Below are 26028 nucleotides of genomic sequence, written 5' to 3' on the forward strand. Positions count from 1 at the left end.
TGGCACTCGAAAGGAGTCGAAGATGGCCGGAGATCGCAGAGCTGAATGCTAAAAAACTGAACCAACTGAACACAACTGAAAAAGTGAAAAAAACTGAAAAAAACTGAAAAAAACTGGAGACCGAGAGATGGGAGACAAAAGACAGAAGACAGAAGACCGGTAGCCAATTGCTTTGGCAGTTAAGGTTGCACCAATTCGTTTAATAATAAATAATGAAAATGCCCATGTCCGTAGCTGGCAATTTGACTTATTGATTTCTTTATTCGGCGGCGGCAGTTTATTTTGTATTTTATTTATTTGTATTTTTTTTCTGTTTTTTTGTTTTTTTGTTCATCATCTACGGTTGACAGTGGTGGACATTCAAAAGCGACGAGACGTCCAGACGCAGATTACCAAAAACGCCATGGGGCTGACTTTGATTAATGAGATGGCTAGTCTCGAACTAGTGGCTCCCTCTCCTCCCTCCCCTCCCATCGTCCATCTCCATCGATTAGTGTCTTTATAAATTTTAATTTCATAATCTAGCGAGCAGCTGAAGATGTAACCAGCTTTGCGAACTACACATGTGTATATACGTTTTTGATAAATTGATTTGACTGCAAGGCATGCTGGCATATGGATTTAGTCTTAACCCCTGGCTACTAAGTGTAAACTAGACATTTGTGTGGAAGAAGAAGGTGTTAAGCTGCGCTGCTGTGGCAGCAAAGAAAATTATAAAAATCATCCGCATAATCAATCAAAGCGCCCAAAGTTATTTAAATAATGTTTACAAACATTTCGCATTCTCTTCTAGGCATTTTGTAGTTTTTCTCTTCTTTTTTTTTTGTTTTTGTATCTAGTCACAATAAAATATGAGGATCGGCGAGTTGGTGTTTATGGCTTTTTATAGTGGCTGCTAAACAAGAAAATTATGATTATTATTTAATGACTCAATAAATCAGAAATCGTGTTGTGACTCTGATTTTGAATCGGATTCTGGCTAATGGCCTTTGCCTTTGAGTTTGCCATTGTTATTGTTATGGTTTTATTGGGCATTAAATGGCTAATTAACAAAACGCAACAAACACCAAGTGATCGTATCGTAGAGCTCATTATATTATTAGGAAATGATAGCAAAGTATGTGCATTATGGCGCTTTTTTTTTGGTGGCCTTTGTGAGCAGTTAACAAGTCGCCCATGGAAATCCATAGACATAACATAACGACGAGCCACTCTTGAAAGGTTTTTCCTCAAACGATTTTCCCTCGATTTTCCCCTCTTTCCGCCCCGCTTTCGCTACGTTTCGTTTTGTTTCGTTTCGTTTCGTTTTTCAGGCGCAAAGTAGAAAATTACAACCTGCACACACGCTAATGTTAACCGGGCGAAGGTAACCCCGAAAATTACCCACAATTTTCAGCCAGACAACCGGAGTCTGGCGTTTGACTTGCTGGCCCTCGGGGCCATTTTCTCAGTTCGGCTTTCGCCCCCCACCATCCCCGCACCCCCTCAGACATTTTCCACACTTTTCCCTCATCCCAGCAGTCCAAGCAATCTCCCTGGGCTGACGAATGTGGGAAAACTCTCGACTGGATTTTGAGTTTTCAATTTGATGTTGATAAACGCTTTCGATGGCCGAACGGTAACCGAGACTTGGCTCAAAATTCATTTAACTAATTGCATTTGTTGGACAAGCGACTGCCTCCACACACAAATTTGTCAAGTTAACAGGGCACAGTGGGCAAATTAGCAACAAAAACTGAGCAAAAACTGAGAGAAATACTAAAAAGTAAATTCTCACTGGCTAAATAGCAAAGAAGATGAGCACTTTGAATGGTTTAAGTATATATATCAATATCGACAAAGCAAGATAACCCAAAATTCCAGTTAAATATGATCATTAAATTGGCCAAGTTCGTGGGCTTTTCCATGCACTTGCAACCAATGTTGCTGCGGCAGCTTCTAGTTGCAGTTGCAGCTGAGATTCTGTTGCTGCTGCTGTCAAGACAACTTGACAAACAACCCGGATGGTCAAAGGTGAGCCTGGTGATTTTCATCAATGGAAAACCGCGCTGCAAGCATTTTGCCATTGAGAAAATTGTGTGCACTGGAATTTAATTCATTGCATACAAATTGCTGCTGCCGTTGATGTTGCAGTGGCAATTGCTGTTGCTGCTGTTGCTGCTGCTGCTGAATTTTCTTGCTGCTGCTGTTGCTATTTGCATGCAACTTATTTGTCAAGCGGCAACAATTTTCGCGTACACATTTCAATTGGGAAATTGTTGTGTGGCAGTTCCGCAATAAAAATAAAATCGAAGCGAAAAAATGTAAAAATAAATACTTGAGCTGCATCCGAGTTGCGAGTAGGCGTTGCACAATTTTCGTTGCGTTTCAATTGCATTTCGCCGCTTTTCCATTTACATTTGCATTTTGCATTTTGCATTTGCTTTGCTTTGCTTTTGGCTTGCTTTGCATTTTTTGTCGCCATGTTCAGATAGTTTTTGGCACGCCAGCGCAACAAGAACGCCCACTTTTGGCTGACGCACAACAAAAATCAAAAAAATCAACAACAAAAAAATAACAAAATAATACAAGTAAAAATAATATATAAAAAATGAAATAAGAAACGCGAGGGGGAATAATGCGAGTGGGTAAAAATGCCTTTAAAAATGAAATTGAAACTGAAACGAGTTTGCAACGTGGCCAAACGACTTTGGCTCAGCTTCGTGCCGTGGCAAATCAATCAATTTGTGGCATATTTTTACAGCCCGTGTTGCTGTTGCTGTTGCAGTTGTTGTTGTTGTTGTTGGTGGGGATAATCGTTGCGCTTCATCAAGCCACAAACATGAAACATGAACATCATCAACGCCATTTCAACGCGCGCCTCGGCGCAAAGTTATAAACCCAATTTCGGACTGGGACTCCAGAGGCTGAAGCGAAACTTGCAACTTGCAACTTGCAGCCCGCAAAAAACCGCGATGTTGCACAAGGACAAGATGGCATAAAAAAAGCATATAAAATGCTTAAGTACACGCTCGCCTGGTGGTAATCACAGCAGATACATCTTAAGCAGCCAGCGCAGCGGCCAACAAAATGCGGCAACAACAACAGCAACTCATGTTGCATGTTGCTGGCGGGCCTAACAACAGCAACATTGTTTCGCCGTAATATGTGTGTGTGTCGCGCGCTTTTAAGCACGAACCGCTTGCAGCGCTTAAGCATAATGTTGCTGCGCGACACTCAGAAAAAATGCGGCCTCAAAGGGCGCATTTCATAAGTTTCTAGAATATGTTATTCCAGAAGTGCAAAGTATTTCACATAAGTTTTATTCCAGAAGTGCAAAGTATTTCACATAAGTTTTATCGGTAGCTTTTATGCACAATTTTTTTAGCATTATTACTCAGCATTCTTAAGCAGTGCTTGCAACTTGCAACTTGCCAAATCAATTGGTATTTTTTTCCAGTGCCCAAGCTATTGCAGATTTTTGCGCTGCTTCAGCGTTGATAATGCGCACAGCTTGACCTTATGACTAGACCCCCAAAACAGTTTGACTTTGAGCAGCTGCAGCAGCAGCAACAGCACTTGTTGCAACCACATAGGAACATACAATTGTGGCAAGGTAAATATTGGAGAATACATAGGAAACGGACTAGAAAAGGCTTTTGCCCCATACCCCTTCTTGCTAATTGCCGCCAAGAACAGTGGTATTAAGTCGGAGTGAAGCATTTGCCAATTGCATGGCAACTTACACGCAACAGCAGCAACTGCAACTGCAGCAAGTGCATCAGCAGCAGCAACAGAAGCGGCAGCGGCAACATCTCCGCACGGCGGCAACATGCGAATTTTACTAGCTATGAATAATGAGGCGGTATGCGCAAATGCGGCAGCCGAAAAGTGTTTTGCATGCATTTGTCAATTTAGCATGCCATCAAACATCCTTTCAATTCCTTTTGACAACAGCCGACTGAAGTCATGGGCCGTGATTTTGATGCGCCAGATTGCCAAGCAGCCAAAAAGTGGGTGGAGTCGTCGTCATCCCCAGTGTTCCGCAGTGTTCCCCAGTGCAAAAAGGCCACCTCACTTGTCAACGCGACTGACTAACGAGTGCACCATTAAACGATTTTAACGACTTCATTTAATGTTTAACACAATATTTACAGCTGGGTCTCTTTTGCTGCGGCTGAGATTTTCCCTTTGGAACAACTGTGTTGACAGACAGACGGGTGAAAAACACACACACACACACCGAAGAGTGGGAGCTATCAAAGGAAAGATCAGGGGGCCGCAAAGCACACACTTGACTTTCATATGATATACCCAATTTAACAGCATTTTTCAGGGATTAAATGAAGTTATTTAAGTGTTACGTGTGCATAATTGGTTTAAACAATCTGAACTCGAACTTGAAATATTATTAAGTAAAGTCATGTTACTTACATACTTATAATTGACTTAAGCACACAATCTCTGCATAACGGACAGTTACGGACAGGCGAGGATTGATCGTGAAGGATCTGGTTTAGGTCAATTGGAGATCGTAGAGTTGCTAACCCAAAAACCCGAAAAACTTCCCCTCCTCGTAAATCACCCACCACCTACAACATAAATCAGGCGAAAGCGGCAAAATGAGCTGAGTTTTAGTGGGCTGCCTTTGACATTCGATGAGATATTCGCTTGGCGAGTGTAAAAACTAACGGCAATTAAACATGCCGAGGAGTTGAAGCGTTTTACGGCTCGGCGCTCGTTTCCTGTCATTCGAAGGGCCCCCCCAACTTATCCCAACCAAAAACACAAAGACACCAAAAAAAAAGAAGAAAATATCCCAAACATCCCAACTTGGGATGTCAGTCAGGCACACTTCAGCACTTGCAAGAAATATGACCACATAAAAAGTTGTGAAATGCACAGCAAACACAGAGGATTTTCGTCTTCTTGTTTTTTGTTTTTGTGTTATGAGGAATGGGTAGGATAAATCCACTGTGGCATTTCAGTCCTAAGCCGCCTAAGCAAATAAACCAAAAACCGAGGCGCTTGAGCAGGCCAAAGCACTAAATAGCCGTAACGAAAACAAACTGCATACCAGATACATCTGTATATAGATATATGTGGCATACATCACCGTCATCGTCATCGTCGTCATCGTCATCATCATCATCATCGGCCACACATTGTTGTGCCTTGTTAAGTTGCCCCTGAGCCGAAAATCTCCTGACAAATCTGAGCGCTGCGCCTTTCTTTCTCTATAATTCCGTGTGTGTCGGAATTATCTCCGCTTTGGTCTCCTTTCATTGTCCTCGTTCTTTTCTTCTGCTTTTTTCCCCGGTTTTTGTTGAGAAATTAGCAAAATTCTTTGTTATGCAGAATGCATAGTCGTGGGGGAATTAGACTAAGTGATACTCCTCAGTCGAAAAGGAACTCATGTGTTCCCAAGGTGAACAAGTCAAAAAGGTCCTAGACAACACGCATGTGAAGTAACAAGATGGAGATTGATATGGGTAGATACAAAATTATAGATATAAACTAAGTCGCAAAGGTCATTTTATGTGCTAAAGCAAACATATTAAAGACAATTTGTAGTTATAAAATCAAATGAAATAGGGATTGTATATTGTGTGGAATATTTTGTAGATATTTCGAGAGTCACCCAGATGAACATTTCATAAATGCCTCTACCATTTGGCTGGTCGAAATGAAATCTTTTATGCATTTTAGACACGCATCCCTCCAACTTATATGGCTGCCACTTCAGCCGCTCCCTTAACCCTTGTGCAGCCCCGATTTCTGTATCGATTCCGGGGCCAAAAATAAAAAACTAAAAAAAAAAGGAACAAAAAGCCAAAATAGCAAGGGACGAGAGCGAGAAATATCTGCGAATGCGAACTGCGCCCGAACCTTTTCGGTATGATTATCACAATTATCTGTAATTCAGACCATAAATCATTTCATTCTGCAAGCGCACAAAACTTTTAAACGTAACCCAATCTTGTGGCTCAGCTCAACTCAGCCGCCGTTGCTCGTTGCTGTTTTCGTTTTTGGTTTACGTTTTTTTTCTCGTTTTTATCAAGTTATACAAGGCTTTATAAAAAATACATATAAATAAATAATGTCTTGCCCCGACTCTGGGCTCTGGGGTCCGTGTCCGTATAAGGCCAGTTTTGCGAGCCTCGACTCCGGAGTCGGCCATCGCCGTCACCAAGTTGGAAAATAGCAGCCAAGTTGGGTACGAGCAGAAATTTACAACACGATCAAACAATTCCATGCTGTTTTCGAGGCGAGGCTCTGGCTGCATCGATTGATTGCTTAAGGAGGGTAGCGATTGCTGCCAGGGGCGCGCAGAGAATGGGGGGGGTTTTGGCCATACTCGGTACTATACTCGTGCTATGGTGTGTAGTAGGTAAGTATCTGGCGGCGATCGATGTGTAGACGACGTGATCGGGTCTCAAACTTGTTGCCTGGTGTGCGAGGCATTAAAATTGATTAACTCATGAACTTGCATTCAAATCAACGCTGCTCAAACGCTTTGACTTCGTGTCAACAAAATTTATAACGAGTTATCGTCGATTTTGCACTTGGCCAGCGAAAAGCAGATGAAAATTGTGCCCAAAAAGGAACTAAGCTGTAAGAGTATGATCCTAACTTATGTAAAATACCTAGCTTTCCTAACGAAAAGGCGCCAATGTTCGGGCGCCAATGGCACATGGAACTTTACCTAATGAAATTAATATGATTACCATACATCAGCATTACAAGTACATACATCATTAATTGACAGTACTCCGTTTAATTACAAAAGTTGAAGTTAAAGCATTGTGATAAATGTGGATATAAGCGAGGGTTGTAGTGGGCGTGTCCCTACCAAAAAGTTCCTACCGATTGTCAGCGGTTGTCACCTGCAGTGTATTCGATGTCAGTTCAAATTAGCAGTGAATAATAGTACAGAGACACCACACAACGCGAGGGTGCTATTGGAGCATGAGCGAGGGATAGGGAAAGGTATAGGGATAGGTAGCCACATCTCACCTGGGAATGTTCCCGAGTGTAAGGTGTAAAGCGAACACACACACACACACACACACACAGACAGACACACTCCTTCCCCGCCGCCACTCAACTCATTAGAAGCGCATTCAGACCATTCAGCATTGAGTGATTGCCGTTGTTGCTGGCGCTGTTGCAGGTAATTGCCGAGCCATCTAATATGCACTTGGCCCGGTAGTCAGTCATTCTGTCAGCCAGTCAGTCAGTCACTCAGTCCATCAGTCCACCCGTTCAGCTCTGTCCAGTCCAGTCCAGTCAATCAATCCCTGGGGGCCCCCTGGGTATTCAAATTCATATTCATATTCATTAGAAACGAAACGAACTGAACCGAACCCATTGGAATGTTGAGAGAAAGGGGTAATATTCGCGTTTAGCCATTTTATATCTATTCATAAGTACTTTTATATATAAATTCAATTAGTATTAGCATTTTTTAAACATTCTCATTTCGAGAGAGCAGCAAATTAGCATAAATTCTATTTGGCATTTAAATTGTTTATTATGAAAAGGGGGAGCGGCACTTGACTGGCAGTTAACACGTGTTGTAATCTCAATTATCCAGGCCTGAACCCTGAGGGGCGTGTAAAGTTTACTCTAGAAGGGTTACAAACAGCTACAATATACAACATATCTATATGTATATATTTTTAAATGCATTTCAACTAGGAGTCAGTAATGGTCGATCAAACACTTGAGTCCATTTAAATATATTACCACATATTGTTGTTATTATTGAACTATTTTGAACAAGCAATTGCTGATCTGAAAATTTCGGTCAGGGTCTGTTGTTCCAGTTTTTCGCATTTTGGCATGCAAATTTTAGAGCTTGTCGCTTCGAGCATTGCGTATACGCAGCGTGTTCTCACCATAGTTTTTTTCGTTATGGCCATGTTTTAAACTGCAAGTCAGAATGTCAGATATATGCATTTTTGGTGCGTGGTCTGTGTGTAATTGAAAAATAAAAAGGAAAAATGCCGGGGTAAAAAGGAAAAACCAAAAACCCAAATTGAAAAAGGCTTTTCAAGCGGCGCTTTTGAAGCGGCAGCGACCTTGTGCCGCTCGCACTACCCCCTCTCCCGCTACCGCTCCCTTGCTGTTCCCCTCTGGATTCCCACTACATTTTTTTTTGCAGCATCATGCCAACTAATTTTCCAAATGACGCAAGTTAATTGCGACGGGCACAGCCTTTGTCAAAGGTGAAAAATGCCCCGACTAGAAAAGAGGGGAAAAGAATGGCCACAATGTGGCAGAGTGGCAGCGTGGCAGGGGGGCAGAGGCACAAAGACCAAGGCGCATTCATTAAGCCAAATCATATTAAGTAAATATGTCGAGCAGCCAGAAGGAGGTAAGTGCACTGGCCAAAAAAGCGTGTTAGTCACTTTGTTTTGGGAAATATCATTAAGGAAAACCAATGATATCTGCAGTGAAATGGTTTAACTCTAATGATTGTATACATTTTTCGCTGTGAGTTGGTGTATTTTCTCCGGGTGTACGATCTATGGGGCGCCTGTCACGGCTACCGCTGGCCACTCCCATACCTTTCAAGATCTCTGGCGCCTTCTTAACACGGAGTGGAGAAAGATGCGATGCCGGAGAAGCCACACAACCAACAGAACCAACAGAACCAACAGAGCCACAAACAAATTAGTCAATGACGCGGCGATCTTCTCCCCCCAGTGTATTTTCATTAATATTTTATTGCTTAATTCCTTTTGTTATGCTGATTATGCCGACGACGCCGAACACTGAACACACTGAACACACTGAACACTGAACAAATGAGGCTGCTGTTCATGGGAAAAACGGAACGGAACGGAACGCCGCGGATCGTTGCATGATTTTCAATAATTTAACAGCGGCTTTCAATATATGTACGATTATAATCCCTTTTCAGTGGAGCTCAGCTCTGGAGCTTTTCTGTGATCTGCTAGCCACACGGCTGTCTCTTTTTTTTTTTTGTTTTTTTTTTTTTGGTTTCCCGGCACAAATGCTCATTTCAGTTTGTCTCGGCAATTTATCATCTTTCTTCTGCGCCTGCTGTTCAGTTTTTTTTCTCTCATCATATTTCTTGGCTATGATGTCTTTAAACGCTTTTAATTAAAACCAATGCGCATGTGTAACTTTCTTAAGCAGGCCCCAAAGTCGTAGTCATTTTTTTTTTTACATTTTTCTTTATATTTATATGCTTGGCTTTTTGCTTTTTGGTCTAGTCGCAGCCGTCGCTTTGAACTTGGCCGACAGGCGCGTTTGTTAAATGATTGATGTGGTATTAATTTTAATAAACGTTTCTCGTTCCTCGCTGCTCCATCAATATGCAGATCCGTTGGAGAACGAGACCAAGAGACCCAAAGACCGAAAGACTGAAAGACCAGGCCAGTTTATAGGAGCCAGCTCGTTTCGTTTCGTTCTGCGGTTCTTGGCAAATACATTTTTTATGGGCACACGCAATTGCGTGGCGTCTGCACTTTGGTTCAAAAAAAAAACAAAAACCAAAAAAAAGGTGCAAAAATGGGCGAAAAATAAACGTGAAAAAAGGGGGCGGGGCAGCAGATTGCCATTGCCTCAATCACATTGCGCCCATTTGGCGTGGCTGACTCTATTAAAAGTGTCATGCGATTCAAGCCAATTCCTCACAACAGCGCTGATAAATCTAGAATACTTTTATTTCCAAAATTAAATAAATGCAAATGCGTGTGTTATTTCAATTATTCGGAAATATGCAATTGTTTTGCACATCTTGTCAAATATAAGTTACTTTCTGCTCTTCTTAATGTAACTTGGCATACATTTTTGATTATGCTTTTAATGATCTGTGGCATAATTTAAATTTGGCAGCCAAATCATAGGGGGAAATTTACCATACATTTTTAGCCAACTGATCTAGCCGCTTTTGCCGACCTTTTGCTGTGAATTACAGGCTTTTGGAAGCCATATTATATGATGTGGGCCAAGACGCGATGGGCTTGCATAATCAGCTAACTGAAATCCGAATTGAATCCGAAATCGAGAGCAAAAGCCCGGAGGAGACCGGCCAAAACGATCATTAGCGGAAATCTGTCTTAGTTTTTCAGTTTCAGCTTCAGTTTTCAGTTCAGTTTTCAGTTCGGGCCAGATCAAAGGCCGCACGAGATTGATGAGCGAATTTCGGATCGGGGCCAGAAGATCATTATGAGCGCCGGTCTGATGCGTTTTAGCCTTTAAGTGTTCGCTTCCGCCGTGCGATAAGCGATACAAGTCGAAAAGTCAGCGTGGAAATACGATCTCTACAGATTTGCCAAAAACCCAAAAGAAAAAAAAACGATTTTAAGTAGACCCAGGAATGATTCCATCGTTAGCTTCACACCTCAAGTGAGCCTGAATAATTGATTTTGAGACCGAGAAACGGGAAACGGCAAACGGCGCCTACCTGGCAGCCTCAGTAGCTCAGCCTATCAATAGTATCTGTATCTGTATCTGCAGCTATGTATCTGCGGCCCATACCGTGAAATCCGTTGGCACACAGAAAACAGTGAACACTGAACAGTGAAAAATCCGGGGCTGAACAAGCCGCGTCCAATCGATTTGTATCCCCGTTTCCACGGCATTAGATGCCACCAAAAACACACCCGATGAGTTCCAATCATCGCCTCACTCACAAATAGGGAATCCAGCTGAGCGGCTGACAAAAGGTGTGCGCTACTGTGAATCTGTGAATCTCTCGGATGCGAAATCGTATCCGTAACTGAATACACTTAGGAATCCGCGGCGTCTGTTTGTCATTGTTTGTTTATGGCCGTGCATTGTCAATGCTAATGCCATGTAAGTGGCTGATTTGTCCGATTACAATATGTACATACATGTATTTATACGCGACAATTGGTAAGGATTCTGTGAGATACTTGCAGATACTTGGCAAAGATACTTGCCGTTTAACAACTTGACTGCTCTGCGCGAATGATTTATGCCGTGGGAGGCATTCATCAAATCATGACTAAGTCGGAAAATGCCTGCCAGTCACTTGTCTGCAGTGAGCTCACATGTGTATCTATGAGATACTTCGGGCTAAATTCTGCAGCGAGATCTATGAAATGTTTGGCGAAGCGAAGAGTGGGTGTGAAACATGGCTCATAGTATATTTTCTAGAATAGTTGGTTACTTAAGACACAAATTTCAATATGTTTATAATTCTGTACACTACAATTAATCATAAAGTTTGTATTATTCCATCAGATAAATGGCAATGGTATCTAGAGCGAAGGTAATCATAGTTGTATCATTTCTTATCCAGCTAGATACATTTGTATCTCTACACCCAGTAATGGTACCTATCCAATAGAATCTATCTACTACTTTCTGGCTATGATGTGGATAATTTTCCATTCGATGGATGGCAATTGTGTGTAAAGTGACGGTAAGTGTGCATAATTGAAGGCCAGTGTTGAAAGAGATGCACTTCGATAAGGACGCTTAACCCAAATCGCATCTGGAGTGACCTATCTGCTAGATACATATCTCGATGTGCGGTTTTGGGATCTGCGCATTTCTGATTTAGGATTACGGATTTCAGATTTCGGCTTACCGGATTAACTTGTGGCTTCTGCAAGTGTGTGGCGATGTTGGTGATGTTCATGCCCATGGTCGGTATCTGGGATCCGTAGAGCTGACCGGCGGTCGGTGTCATGTCCGTTAGCATGGTTGCTGCTGCTGCTGCGGCTGCTGCGGCTGCTGATGTTTCTGCTGCTGCTGCAGTGGCAGTGGCAGTTGCAGTTGTCGTTGCTGCTGCGGCTGCTGCGGCTGCTGCTGATGTCAATTTGAGGCGCACAATGATGCTGTCTGTTTTGCTTCTGCTTTGTTTTGCGGCCACTTGGGTTTAAGGTTCGATTTTGTTTTCTTCTCAACTCAACTGAACTACTTTTCTTCTTTTTTTTGTTGCTTTGTTGCGGCTATTGTTGCAGGCCAGGCTCACTGATCTTGGAGAGTAAGGGAAAAAGATGTAAAGGACATGGACAAATGGATTGGCAAGCACAGCACAGCACAGCACAGTACAGCACAGCACAGCACAAGCACACACGCACTCAGAAAAAAAGCAAAGTGGGCTAAATCGCTAGAGAGGATTAAGGCCCAGCTAATAGCCCAGATATGTATAATCCGTTTTTGTATCTGTATCTGGGTATCTGTATCTTTTCTCGAGTCCGTCGGCGTTGCACTTTTCTTCACTCGGCCGTCGGCTGATGTTTGCTGCTGCGAGTTGCAATGTTTGACTGCTCTTATTGTCACTGGGGTTTTCTCCTATATATATGGGTATATTTTTTTTATTCTTTATAGACTTTTGGTTTTTTTTTCTAAGGAACACAGGCAAAAAAAGAAATGTAAGCGTTGGAAATCAAAGGAAACTCGAACCAAAAATGCACACAGTTGTTTTGTTTAGCTTGGCTGCTTGTTGGCTTGTTTATGTTTGTTTGCTTGTTTGCTTGTTGGTTTATTGTTTATTTATTTTGTTTGTTTCTTTGTTTGTTTGTTTGTATGTTTATTGGTTGATTTGTTTATTGTGTTTGCTTTTGGTGACAGGAGGCGCCTGCCAACGAAAAAAAAGTGTCGCTGCTGTATCCGCGCCAAAAGTAACGCCGTCGTCGCTGATCGTTCAAAGGCTTGCAACTGTTTCACGCGAACAAAAAGCTTGTCTAAATGTCGCCGCTGCCACCAATGCTGCCACCAATGCTGCCACAGTCGCTGCCTCCGTCGGCGTCGCAGCGGCAGCAGCAGCGGTGCGAGCGAGACAGCAATTGACGAGTCGTAAATTCACTCCAACCGCCAGCTTATCAACGGCGGCGGGGCAAGGGGGTGAGGGCGCCAACACAGCCAGCAGTGTGAGCGAGATGGTCGTACAGACAATCCAACAAAAAGAACTAAAGTGAAACCCACACACACACGCACACACCACTCTTTGGTGGTGCGAATGGATGTACATATATGCCGGTGGTGTGTGCGCCTTTCCCTTCCAGTTTCATTCATAAAAACGGAGGAAAAAACCCCGGCTGCTTGTGGGTAAAACCAGTTCCCGGAGCTCAGCCCCCTCCCATGTGGCACGCCATTGGCCAATGGCAGTTCGCAGCGGGCATAACCTATAATTAGAGCGATGGCCGCTGTGCGAGCGAGATGGCTGTGCGCACGAACGGACAAACGGACACGTGCCCCTCGTGCCGTCTCTGTCGCCAGTCCTGCGGCCCTCTCTCTCATCGCATCGCGTGCCTCTGCGTGAAATGAAAAACTGCAAATTGTTAACTGAAAACTGGGAAACTGAAAACTGAAAACTGGGAAACTGAATGCGCTGCTAGTATTGCGTTCAATTAACTGTTCGCCCAATGTTGTTTTCCCCGAACTGGCTAGCGAAAAAAATCATAGAAAAATCTAAAAAGTGAAAGAAAAACAAAGAAAAAGAAATACAAGAAAAAGAAAGAAAAGTAAAGAAAAAGAAAAGAAAAGGGTATATGAAATATATGTATGGCATAGAAATGAAAATCCACGCAAAATGACAAATTGTTTTCCCATTCTGATTTTCTAGCGCGGCTGCAGCGAAAGACAGTTTTTTTTTCAGCGGCTTCTGCAAAAGGAAGTTTTCCTTTTTTTGAGGGAAATAGTAGTCGTGTTTTTAGAGCGAAAACAAACGAATTAAGGAAATGAATATCTGGTCAGTTATTTGGTCAATTATTTGATAAAGACCAAGCGAAACTTGCATTGCAACAGCTTTGCCCCCGAAAGTAGACTAACTTCGCAAAGAGCGACTTTAAATGATCTTATATCCAGATGCGGTTTTATCTCAGAGCTTAGGATTGGAAAATATTGGAAAATATTGTAAAATATACATAAATAGTTAGGAATGTGAGGAAATCATGTAAAATACTAGGCGGATTTCAGCTTAGCTAAGGCTGCAGAAAAAGAAAGGGTTTTACGATTAGATTTAACTTTATCTTAAATATATAAAAATTCTGTATTATATAAATATTAAGTATTTTTGCGATCACATTGCATATTTAATACATAATATAAATGTACTTATGTACCTATAATCTAGATAATCGTGATATTTTGGAACCAAATCCAGATTAACCCGTGCCAGTTGGGCCTCCCACAGCTGGAAGCTGCCGGTCGAGCTGTTGCATTTGGGCATTAGGGCTGCAGCTGAGAAGCGGGCTAATTGAACCACCCCCCCCGTCCCGCCCCGCCTCTCAGCGCCCCTCACCGCCCCTCCGCACACTCTGGCCGCTCTATGCAAACAAAACGCCCAGGCAGCCGAAAAACGCCAGCCCCTGTGAAAAGCTGAAAAGTCCAACAACATCCACGGACTGGAGGTGGATGATGATGGAGGTGGATGAAGTGGCAGTGGCAGTGGCAGTGGAAATGGAAGTGTGTCGAGCACAAGTCGCCTGGCCGCGGGAAATTCTCTGCACAGCGGGAATATTAGAGAACAAACAAAAAAAAAACTGTATAGATTTTATTACACAAAGAAAACTTGGCGTTGGGCCAATCAAAATGCAATCGAACATAATAACTTGCTAATGCAAACACATTTAATAATTAATTATAAATAAGATGATTTGAAATAGTTTACATAACTTAAAACATTTGATACATGCTCATTTGCCAAACATTTTATTTGAACTTTCCAGTGTTTGTAGTAAATTAGGGCTTCCACTTCAGTTGGCCAATTCGGGTTTCTTGCAGTGACTGCAGAGTTTCCCAACTTCAAATCACGACCGTGCTGCAGGACAAATGCAACACATTAAGTGGGGGGCGGTGGGTGGTGGACGGGTGGGCGGGTGGTTGGGTTGGACGGGCGGAGTGGGTGGTGCCAAGGGGTGTGCCCAAAGTCGCAGGCAAGGCCAAGCCACTTCCTGACTTTCCATGGCCATGGAGTTGCGGTTGGACCTCATCAGCTGGGCAAACTGATAACGCTGACTGATTGCACGTGGGCATCCCCCCTCACCCCTCCCCCTTCCCCTGCCGTGGAAAACTGTCGGTATTCATCTGTTTCGCTGAGATTTGTACGGCGAATCAGCTTTCTGCACTGCATCTCTCTGTCTCACCCAAACACTCCACCTGTCTCTTTTCCGCCCGCCCGGGGTGGTCTGTCACGCATTTTCCCGCCGCTTTTCCCGCCTCCCACTTTTCATTTGGGTGGGTGGGCTTACCTCTCGGCATTGTTGTTGCCCCTTTTGAGTGGCTCCAATTGCCGCACATCAAGTCGATACATTTGCAAAGGGAAACAGTGCCAAAAGTAATTTTTTCCATTTTTCGTCAACAAAATATTTCGTTTTTTTGGACACTTCATTAAAAATAATAGCCCAAGTATGGAAATACCTTCCTAATCTGGTAATTAAATTTCCCATTGAATTGTATTAAAAAAAAAATATTTTCATTTTGCAAATTTTGATGATTCGATAATTAACACAAGAATTCATTTTTCTACTTAAAACAAATATATTTTCAGCTTTATGTTCACTTAATACCATGTTATGATTCAAAAGCCCATCAAAAAATGTTGTAATTTTTGCCAAATCCCTTTTTTTTTGACACAACTTGAAAAATAATTGTCTGACTATGGAATGCCATATTTCGTTAAGCTCGTAATTAAATTTCCAATTAAATTTTTTTTTAAATTTTCCAATTAAAAACCAATTTTTTTGCCATTTCTTCACATTTTATGATGCTACAAAAAATGCAAAAATGGACAAAAAAATTTATTTTCCCTAATTCATCAAAAAGTGAAAGGGATCGGTATTTGCTATATACAAATTTTATTTTATATATATGTGGACATTTATAGCAAAGTTATGACAAAAACTACCATCGTAGGTACCTAATTTTGTCAAATGCGGAATTTCCGTCATAAAAGAATCAGTATTTTGGACATAATGTTATAAAGAAAATATAAATATAAAAAATATATAAAAAAGTTATGAGGAAAAAAACCCTACGTAAATTCGTAGATTAGCCAAAAATGTACTTAGCACTACTTAACAACATTTCGTGGAATCCTTGTTAGCTTTCGTGTGCAATTATTCAACTTTATTCAACTGAAATACTTAGTACTACTTAACAGCATTTCGTGGAATCCTTTTTAGCTTTCTTGTGCATTTATTTCGTTGGCATTCCCATTTGGCTGCGAGCACGACTTTATTTACGATTTCATTAATTCAGTGCACGCACTGCTCGAAATCGACGGCGTTTGTAGTTCTCCTCCGTGTTGCCAACTCCCTCGGCAAATTTTCCAACTTCATTTGGGGGCGTGGCCCATTTTGCGGGCGAGGTCCTCGACGAGGGCGACAAGGACGACGAGGTCCTGGCGATGATTTGCACTTTCCTTCATTGTGCCTGTCAACAATTATAATGACACTCTTATTGTCAGCCATTCGAGACTTTCGAGCTTTCAGCTTTCTGCTTCGCTTAATTAAACCATTTTGCAATTTCGCTAAAGTTCTGCCTGCCACGCCCCCGCGTTGCCTGAATGGCCCTCGAAATCGTCATCCCCACCACCATCATCATTATCATTATAATCATCATCATCAACATGGTAGTAGTCTTTGCGAGTTTTATGCATTTAATTAAAAATTAAATTTTTAATTGCACTCAGTGGCGGACAGGGAGCAATGTTCGTTCGTTAGCCATTTTCGCTCGCTTTTATTGCGCTTTTTAATTAAATTGTTTGCAACACCCACAAGTGACAGGCGACGACATCAAGACGATGATGATTTTAGTTTCAAGTTTCACTCAACTTCATACATGTATCTCAATTAAAAATCGCTCAAACTGATTAGCGTATTGCCGATGATATAATACAGTGGGTATAAATAAGACGGCAATTGCCAAAAAAAAACTGATCCAAATTGCGTGATTTATGTGCCTAGAATGAAGGCATATTTATTCAAATTTATGAAGCTTGAATCATCGAGCAGAAAGTTAAAGTTTTTAAATGTTTTATGCTTTGTACGCGGGGCATATGTTTAAAAAGGCTTTTAAATCGATTACTAACAATGCATTTCCACCCTTCTAATTTGATCTTTTAATAGAATAGAAAAACTCTTTGTGAAATTACACCATTAGTAAGTTGTGAGTAGTGAGTATTTATTTGGTGGTTGACTTTCTGGCCAAATGAATTGGTATTCATTGCGAACGTATGGCGGGCATAAAATAAAAGTAACCCCCGAATGCAGCGACTAAAACTACTCGAGGCTATTTTACGGATATCAAAATGCGATTCAGACAAATCCAACGTTCTGTGGCAAAGGATGGTGGGGCAAGTGGTATGGGGCATGGGGCATGGGGCGTGGGGCACCCAAACCCCTGGGCTCATGAATGCGAATGTAAATGTTGTTGGCAACGCGGTTAAAGTTGTGGTTGTTGCCGTTTGTCTCTCTGCTGCTTGAGTAAAAGTACAAGTTATGCGTCAAAACAACGAAAGCAGCCCAACGAGCACGAGGACATTGAGGGCGGGGCGGGGGGGTGGAAATTGGAAGGAAGAGGTTTGAGGAGTCCAAGTTCGTTCCTCTAAATTGCTAGGCGAGGGCGTGGCCCAGAATCGTAAATCACTTTGAAGTGGGTCGTAGACGTCCGAGCTGCGTTCCAGACAACAAAAAGCAACAGCAGCAGCAGCAGACACTGAACCCCCCCTAAAGGGCCCCCCTTGGTAAACCCACTGGTACATCCCTCGTTGCACACCCCCCGCCCCCACCCGCCCATGTATCCTATATTTTAGTTCGAAGCCCCGCGGCGACAGGAAAAAGCACGCTAGGCGCTGCCAAAGCTGCTTATCCTGCCACACGGTAGCCGTTAAGTGTCCAAGTTAAAAACCAAAAACAAAAAAAAACGGAGAAAAAAAATATCGAAAACCACAGGCAGCGGAAGGAAGCGAAGATAATACCTTTCGTTCGTGAATCGATCGGGGTTGGCAGGCAAATCAATCAGCAAATTTATTGATATCACTCATCACCCCACAAAACAGAAAACAGAAGAAAAAACACAAAAAAAAAGCGCAAGAAAACACAACACAGTTTTCGGTTTTCTGCGTGGCCCAGCCCATTTAATAACAATAATTATTCAGTAAATTAAGCCGCACGCATCCTGAAAAGTGCAGGCTTGAGAACCATGATCATGTCGAATCTGCTGGCCAATCGATCTTGATCTGCAACGTTTCGGTGTTGATGAGTTGTCTTAGCCAAAAGACGGCTGCCCCGGGCGACTCTTGGCCAATTTGGCTGTAACGCTAAGTGAGATGTGCCCCAAAGTGCGTGAGATGATGATGTGCCACATAGATCGGCGCGAATTTGGCGCAATTTACATATACTTAGCTAGCTGCGAGTATCAGCGAAAGTAAGCTGTAAAATGTCGCATTTTTTAAAGGAAATATCAGCTTGAATATAAAGCTTAATATCAGCTTGAATATAAAGCTTAAATAACGTACAAAAATCTAGAAAATATCAGCTTGAATATAAAGCTTAAATAACGTACAAAAATCTAGAAAATATCAGCTTGAATATGAAGCTTAAATAAAGTACGAAAAATCTAGAAAATATTAAAGATCTGCACAAAAAAGTATCTGTAAGATGGCCAAGATCGGCGAATAAACTGTTCAATCAAAGATAACTGCATGCTTAGTGAGCTTTGCAAGCGTAAGCGATTGTCTTAGATGAGATTTAATTTGCGGGCGATTTAATAGAGCTATCAAAGTGAAATCTCCAAAAAGGCAGCAGCTACAGCTACACGTTGGATGGGGAGAAATGCGCAATCAACGCCAGCATATTGTACAATGCTATACATAAATTCCAGGGTAAGGCGCAACTTACCATATAATGACTACCTACCTTGATTACACACACTCCTTTTGGTGTTGAGGGTGTTGCTTAAGCTCTCCGGCCGAAACGTTGATGCCACCGATGGCAGCGATGCCACCGATGCCAGCGATGCCTCCTGGAACGATGCTGCATGCCCCCAAAACTGATGCCCAAAACCTGTGTTTATGGCTGAAGAGGGTGCCAACATGCGGCGACCCAGGAAACGGCGAAGGAACCTCAGAGCAGCCTCAGAGGAAGCCCAGCAGAACCACAGTGGCAGCCCAGAAGAACTTCAGAGGAACTTCAGAAGAACCCAAACTCAAACCCAAACCCAAAACCCAAAGGAAACCCATGCGAAAAACCCATGGTGCAAAAAAGAGCTGCGTGCCAACTGACGACGCCTGATTGCTGCTGCTGCTGCTGCTTGATGCTGCTTCATTGCACTTAATTATTGTTATTTATTATTTTTATATTGTTTTGATGAGATGTTCAGCAGCATGTTGACGAAATGTCGAATTTGCAAATTGTTTAAATCAACTGCCGGCGCTGTTGGCTGTTTGCTGTTTGCTGTTGCCTGTTGGCCGTATAATTGATCGATTGCAGGCTCAGGGCGTTTTACGTGTGAAATTATCATAATTAGACTAAATGCTATGGATGATGGGGCTGGATGATGCTACCGATGATGCAGCATGCTGCATGCCACATATGTATGTATGTACATGGCCATCCTTTTTTGACACTTGCCTCTTGCCAACTCCTTTATCGATGGCGCCATCGATTCAACAGATTTGTCGCCGTCATTTCGCAACTCGCATTTAATTGCATAATTGCTGTTAATTATAGGGTTGTATGATGTAGAGCAGATCGTTAATAAAATGCATTCGATTTCAGTTGATTAAGTTGGAAATTAGGCGCGTAATTTGCTGTTATAGTCAGCGTGCCATTTTCCCAGTTTTCCCCCTTTTTTCCATTTATCCATTTTTTTCCCATTTATCCATTTTTTTGCCCATATTTGCAATTACCACTCGAATGCGAAATTCAAATTTAAACGTCGACTATCACTTGCATACATACGTATCTATGTATGTAGGTACATTTATTTTTGAAGACATTTAAGCCAACAGTAGCTGCAAGTGTCAGGGAAAACTAATGGAAATTGCTGTGGTCAAACCCGTTTGTCCCTCTTTCGGTTTGGCTGCAGTAATTTCTGTTTCTGTTGCTGTTTTTATTTCTCATTTGGTTTCCCATTGACTTTAGTTCTTCGTTTTTTTTATATTTTTTATTTTTTTCCTTTTGGTTTTGGCGCGTCCACACAATTAATTACACAAAAAAAAGTCGGCAAAAGTCCGGGACGAGGCCATAAAAAACATATATACATACGTATGTATATGTACGTATGTATTTGTATAACTAAGGAGTTAAGAGGGGAAGGGGAGGGGGGTGTAGATGCGAAGAGAAACATATTTTTCTTCTTACAGCACAACCTGTAATTATCGTTCGATACAAATCGAAAAGCGAGAGACACAAAACAATTTATTATTGTGAATTAATAAATTTTATTTTTCATTTTGGCCGCTGCTTCCTTCCATTTTCCTTTTCGCCTTTTCGCCTTTTCATTTCATATTTTTTCGCTCATTTTTTTCTTATTTTTTTTTCTTTCTCATTTTTGCCCGTGCAGTGTGTGTGTGTGTGTGTGCAAGTGTATGTGTGCTTGTGGGCCTGACAAGGCGCATATATCTTGGGCATTATCTTGTCATACGATCTGGCAGCGGCATTAAAATGCTAAAATGCGCAAAAAGCCAAAAGAAAAACGTAATAAAAAAACCAAAACAAAAAAATGCCAAGCTAAAAATTAACCAATGGATTTTGGGCTCTACTGCAATAAAAGAGAAATTTTTACGTAATTCTTTAGTGTTTTTTTTTGCCTGCACATTTCTAAAACGCGCATAAAAAGTTTTAAGTTCATTTTAATCGCCCATTAGAAAAACTAGTTAACGTTTTTTCCACGAAACTCTTTATGTGCTCGGCTAAAACGGGCAAAGGCATGGCAGTTAAGTTTTTCCTCCAGCACTTTGCCTAAATTCCGCATTTTATCAGCGGAAATTCATTACAAAGATTACGCATACGCCGTGTTGAGTGCGCGCTGAGTGCGCTCTGTTTATCCTGGTAAAATCCAAATGGGGCGTGGTTGCGCCCACCCGCTTTGCTTTTTTTCTGTTTTTTTTTTTTGATTTTTATGATGCAACAACAAAGGGAAACATTTAATGAAGTTTCAATAAAAACGAGAGGCAACAAGAACATAAAAATAAACCGAAAGAACAAACAGCAAGAAAAGAAAAAAAAAGAAAGGGGGGAAAATAAAAAGTCAAATAAAGAAATCAAGCAACAAACAACAAGGAGCGTTTGCTGATGACAATGACAAAATAAAAATGGGAAAACTGGAAGAGTGGAAATGGTGAATGGTAAATGTTAAATGGGAAAATGGGAAAACGGGAAACTGGGAAATGGGGGGCGACTTGCAGTTGGCTGCTAGGAAGAGTTTTCGCCCTGCTTCTCCCACCAGCCGCCTCGATTGAAATTAACGCAAAAAAGGCGTGGCCTTTGCCGTTGTGACAACAACAACAACAACATCTGGGTGGTGGGTGGTGTACCCAGGGAATAGCAACACAACCGCCAATGTGCAATAAACAAACAGGCAAGACCACCAACAACAACAACAACAGCAAAGGGGTTGGGCGGTGGGTGGTGGGTTGTGGGTGTTTTGTGGGGTTTTTAGCGCTGCCTTTGACTGCCACTCAATTAGTTTTTATTGCGCTGTCAGCAAACTAAGCCTGACAACAACAACAACCAACCAACAAAAAAAACAACAAAAAATCAAAAGAGGAAGAAAAAGAAGAAGGGGGAAAGGGGAAAGAAGAAAGGGGAGAAGTACGGATCTACCTCGTTTTGTCAGCTCATAAAAATGTCACAGCAGCCAATTAAACGGAATGAGGAAAGATGCTGCCCTGTGTTGTGACAGCTGCCGCATAAAAGTTTGACAAACAGCTCGGCACACACACACACACACACACATAGAAAATGGAAAACGATACATGGATTGAAAAGCGTTAACCAAAAATCCCAATACCAATCTGCGTTGATTGACAACCAAAAAAAAATAAAAACGTATCGCAGCGATCGCATGCCAGCCACACTGGGAACACCCATTTTCCCAGCCCACCAGCTAATCACCTGCTTCGGAGTGTTGCGCAAATTGATTTTCATTAGCGTCCGACTAATTAATTGGCCCAAACGAACGAGCCGCACCAGCCCCACTGATTAATTTGCATGTCGATGGGGCTAATACATATACATATGTATATACACGGCGAAAAAAATGAAGATCGATTGATCAAGATGTTGCTTCAAAATCAGACTAAGAAAAACTGTTAGTTCCAAAACGATATAAACGATTTTTTATGAAATTATGAAGTTTCATCACAACTTATGTATATATCGCTAGAAATTAAAAGACAATATAAAAAATATAAAAAGCAAATATAAAAAACCTATCTTACAAACATTTCTTATACCTGATTTATATATTATTATTAATGTTTATATTTTTTATTATTTATTAACCTATTTTTAAACGTTAACGCCACTTGTTCAAATTTGTAACATGCTCATTTAGTTTTGCATGATCCAATTATCGAGTATCTCTGTATCTCTAAGATGCTCAACGAAGTTTTAGGCCGGCTTTCAATTTGGCCAAGTTTGCCGCTTACTCATTAGCCAATAGCAATTATACTTAACATATATGCATATACATATATATCTATTTAGTGAAAAGTGGGCGTGTCGCTGGCCCAGTTGAGCGCAGAAAAATCCAATACAGAACCATTAACGAATGAATGAATTATATTTGTTTGAATGCTCTTTTTCACTATTCCACCTCTCCAATTTTTCCCCCTTTTTATTTTCTTTCTGGGCTGTGAAATTCAAAGCTTGGCCGAGTGAAATTTCCATGTCAAAAGCAGCCTGGCCTCCACCCCATTGGCCATGCTAAATTTTCGTGATGCTGCGAAAGTCAAATATAAGCCAAAAACACAAAAAATATACATATATACAAAAAGCAGCAGAAAACTTCAAAACGCAAAATGCCGACAGAAAACCGAAAAAAAATATATAATTTTAAGGGGAAAATATGCTAAAGAAAAGAAGCCATGGCAAACGGGGGTAAAAACAAAAACCAAAAAAAAAAGAATGTAAAAGCCGAAACATTTTCGCAACGCTCTCGAAAAGAAAAAAAAAGAAAAAACCGAAAGACGACGGCATTATCCAATGTCCAAATGGCCAAAAAGCGAGGCGAAAGGGGTTAAGAGATGCGAGGAGGCGGTGGTGGTCTCACCTGCCTCAATCCGCAATCCGCAGTTCGCAATCCGCAATCCTCGATGCCAGGCATCTGCATCTTTAACCTCGACGACTTGACGACTTTGACTTTTGTTATGGCAGCGCCAGTGCTTCAGTGCTTCAGAGTTTCAGTGCTTCAGAGTTTTTAGAGTTCCAGAGAGTTTCCAGCACTCCGTGGATGAGATGGCATGGCCCACGGGTACCGAAGATACCGACGCGTTGAAGATTTTGTGCCAACCCACTTTTTCTTTCACGTCCCCGAGTCGCCAAGTTGCAAGTTCCCCCCAAAACCCCCCTCCCTGTGTGGCAGACATGGGGCAGACCAGACCTCAAGGAGGCATTCTCCAGCTCCAAAACTGCAAACTGCAAACTACAAAGCTCCAAGCTCGAACTTCAAGCATTCGCTCGCTTTCTGCGCTCATTTATTTAACGTTGCCATGAGAATTATTAAAAATTTTATTCGCATAATTTGTGAATTATTTTCTGTCTGGTTTTGAGGTTTTCGGTATTTTTTTCCTTTTCTTTTCCAATTTTTTTTTTGGCTTTTGCTTTCGGTTTGGTTCTGCGCCTTCAACGCCAACGTTGTCATGGAGGCACCACCTCCTCCTCTGCGCGGGAACCCAAGAAACAGTCGAGATTTGCACTTGCCAAAGCTTAACCCTCATTGTTAACCCGCCGTTGGCTGAAATTTTATATTTTATCCTTTCAAAAAATGATGTTTTGCCTCAGTAACTAAGCCACTAATATAGAGTTATGTACATATATTTCTACAACTGATCTGCACTGGTAAACAATATTACGCCTGCATATATATTATTCTTTCATCGAATTTCGACTCTGCCTGAAATGCACCTTTGCTGACCCCGGTGCCCGACTAAGGGTTAACAAGATCATGGCGGCCCTCCTAGATTTCCCCCACCGTTTAAATGCAGCCCACACACAAAAAGTGGCGGGGAAATCTCGTTGAGAAAAGGAGTTTGTTTAACCACGCGATAAGCATTTTTTTTTTAATGCATAATAATGGCGCAAAACTAATTAAATTGTTGCAGTAAGAGCTGCAAAGCGGCCAAAATGCATCGTGATAATAATTTCTCTTTCTGGCAAAAAACGAAAAGAAAAACAAATCTTTTTAACTCGCAAGCGTGTGGAAAGTCGATTAAGGTATTTGATATCTATTATGAGTGGTTGGTATGGTGATTAGCTGAGCACCAAATAAGTGCTATATAACAGCCATATATCATTCATATAAGGCTAACAAAAAATACGTTTTCTTTTGCTTGTACATATATTTTTCATTTAAAGCCGATGGACTGCGTGTTCAGGTTTTTCGAAGCATAATTAGGGTGCTCGATTTGACATCATTAGCTGCCATTTGAACGTTTGCCAAAATTGGGCAGCTGCCTGAAATCGGAATCGAAAATGGATCATAGAGCTGCGAACTGCAGGTGACCAGTTCACCAGTTCAACAGTTCACCAGTTGACCAGGCTTTGAAGGTGGCCGAAATGGGCAGCTCATTAGCCGCTCGAAATTCAGTTGCAGTTCCTGGAATTACACGGGCAAAAAGGGAGAAAAAAATAAAATGAACTGCACTGAAATGGTGAAATGGTTGAAAGAGGAGCCGAGTATGCCGAGTATTTCGAAACGGCGAAAGGAAACACGAGCAAATTCATTCAGCAATTGCACTAATTACACAGTCAAGTGGCGCGGCAGTCGGCAGGTCAGTTCATTCATAGCACCGAATCCATTTATCACCCGATGCCCTGCTGCGTTTAATTAGCCTTTAGAGGCAAAAAAAAGAGGAGGAAAAAAGGAGCAGGAGCAGCAGGAGCAGGAGTACCAAAAGGACCATGAAGGACGAGGCTTGCTATGACAAATTGACCAGGGCTAACTGCAATTTGCTGCTGCTGCTGTTGCTGCAACAATTTTGTAATGAAATTAATTGAACTTGCTTGCTCCAATTTTGGGCGTACGCCCACCTAGAGAAAAACCGAAATAAAATAAAAATAAATAGCCCAGGGAAAATCTAATAAATGTTGTGCAACCTTGGCCCTTTTTTGACACCTGTTTGTCCTCTGCGGTCTCAAGGACTCAGCCAGGAGCCAGGAGCCAGGACTCAAGTTTTGAGTTGGCCTGGTGAAACTGTCTACAAATCATTCATCATCGGTCTTCTTCCTCATCCTTTCACAGCGCAAAGCAACATTAAGTTGAAACTTCTCTGCTCGCATCCAGATCCTTTTGCAACTTCACTTTGCCTCATCTTTCATATAAATGATTTCTTCGTTTCGTTGTCCGTTTCTTTGTTCGGTTTCTCCTACTTCTGCTCTGCCCGCTAACCCATAATTATGCGTCTTATGAAAAGCAATACCAAAAAAGTAGAAATGTGGAAAAGACAACAACAAAATTAAACTACAGAAAAGGGGCAAGTATTAAATACAAAAAGGGGCTGCACTTTGGCATTGGCTGTTGCTCCAAAAAATACTCGGAATTTTCAGAACCATATATATCACTAGACAGTGCTCCCAGTCGTCCCAAGGATATTTTTTAAGCCCCTGTCAGGAGTCCGAAAAAAGCGGAGCAAATGATGATCCGTCTTTGTCTTCTTCTCAGTCTTTGCCCACAGGTGCAATTCTTCTAATGCAAGTCTTCGGAAGACTGTCTTCGTCGTCGTCTTCGTCGTGGGAAAAGTTCTGCACTCTTTGGGGGGTTGGATTCTCGAGCTTCCCCTGACAGACATCATAAGTCAGGCTTCCAGGTGCTGGCAGTGGAATATGAAAAGTATTAAGGATAAGAACAATATAGGGCAACGCTTCTTGA

The 26028-nt window shown here is 41.8% G+C and overlaps 1 protein-coding gene across 4 annotated transcripts in view; it reads right to left on the bottom strand.

The window, feature by feature from the left end:
• The window catches only part of LOC122623574 (transcription factor Sp9), a 54652-nt gene that overhangs the window by 15101 nt on the left and 13523 nt on the right, over nt 1-26028 (bottom strand). For 2 of the 4 annotated variants that reach the window (XM_043802803.1, XM_043802801.1), the window contains exon 1: nt 11573-12627. The exons of 1 other annotated variant lie outside the window; for it this stretch is intronic. In XM_043802803.1, the coding sequence (XP_043658738.1) occupies nt 11573-11686 (114 nt within the window). In that variant the 5' untranslated portion in view covers nt 11687-12627. Of the gene's footprint in view, nt 1-11572; nt 12628-26028 lie in introns of those variants that run through there. One more of the 4 variants, XM_043802802.1, reaches the window with a different exon arrangement.

The sequence above is a fragment of the Drosophila teissieri genome, chromosome X (assembly GCF_016746235.2).
Source record: "Drosophila teissieri strain GT53w chromosome X, Prin_Dtei_1.1, whole genome shotgun sequence".
NCBI classification, from domain to species: domain Eukaryota; kingdom Metazoa; phylum Arthropoda; class Insecta; order Diptera; family Drosophilidae; genus Drosophila; species Drosophila teissieri.